Source organism: Trichechus manatus, unplaced genomic scaffold (genome assembly GCF_000243295.1).
Source record: "Trichechus manatus latirostris isolate Lorelei unplaced genomic scaffold, TriManLat1.0 scaffold00062, whole genome shotgun sequence".
NCBI classification, from domain to species: domain Eukaryota; kingdom Metazoa; phylum Chordata; class Mammalia; order Sirenia; family Trichechidae; genus Trichechus; species Trichechus manatus.
In genome coordinates this window covers 4064599-4065517 of record NW_004443998.1, presented here as the reverse complement: position 1 = coordinate 4065517, position 919 = coordinate 4064599, and the positions used below count along the sequence as shown (strand labels likewise).

The 919-nt window shown below is 43.5% G+C and overlaps 1 protein-coding gene across 1 annotated transcript in view; it reads left to right on the top strand.

Annotated features, from left to right (window-relative positions):
• Positions 1 to 919, top strand: part of KCNAB1 (potassium voltage-gated channel subfamily A regulatory beta subunit 1) — a 375850-nt gene that overhangs the window by 357793 nt on the left and 17138 nt on the right. Inside the window, 1 exon segment of the mRNA XM_023733842.1 lies at positions 533 to 655. Coding sequence (XP_023589610.1) covers positions 533 to 655 — 123 coding nt within the window.

Below are 919 nucleotides of genomic sequence, written 5' to 3'. Positions count from 1 at the left end.
GTGCAAATGGTTAATGTACTTGTTGCTAACTGAAAGGTTGGAGGTTCAAGTCCACCCAGAGGCACTGTGGAAGAAATGCCTGGGATCTACTTCTGAAAAATCAGCCACTGAAAACCCTGTGGAGCACAGTTCTACTCTGACACACATGGGGTTGTCAGGAGTCAGAGTTGACTGGATGGCAACCCGCAACTGGTAAATACTGTCTATGATGTGCTAATTGCAGGTCCTTCTTATGTGTTAATCTAAGTTTTGTTTCTTTATGAACCTAAAAATAGCCAAAGCACATTTTCTGTATCATAGTCCATAATTCATACTTGGAGTAATTTTCCCTGGACTTCCAAAGAATACCATAAATTCCCTGCATTTGGTATTGCTCTTAGTGAGATGGGTGCCCATGGCTTTGTTATCTGGCATGCTCTGTGCTTCTTGGTGTGTACTTACTTCACTAAAATGAGTATTTGACAGACATACAAGTTACTATGAAGTCTTATTTCTCATCAGCATAAATTGACTTGCAATCTTCTTTCTCCCTAGGAAGCCTATTCTGTAGCAAGACAGTTCAACATGATCCCGCCGGTCTGTGAGCAGGCCGAGTACCACCTCTTCCAGCGAGAGAAGGTGGAGGTTCAGCTGCCAGAACTCTACCATAAAATAGGTGATCGCTAAAAACAAACAAAATGGACTGAGTATTTTTAACAATGGGAGGGTCAGTGATCTGAAACAAGACTGTTGCCTAGATGCTTCCCTAATCAACATAGGTAAGAACCATGCATCCCAGAGACTGCGGAAGAATCAGACGTGCTGCATACGGTCTGCAGGGGTCACGGAGCGGGCCCAAGCAGAGTTATAAACTGTGACTGGCAAATAAGCTGTACTCAGTAGGTGCTCAGTAAATGCATACAGGATGAAGGAAAGAACC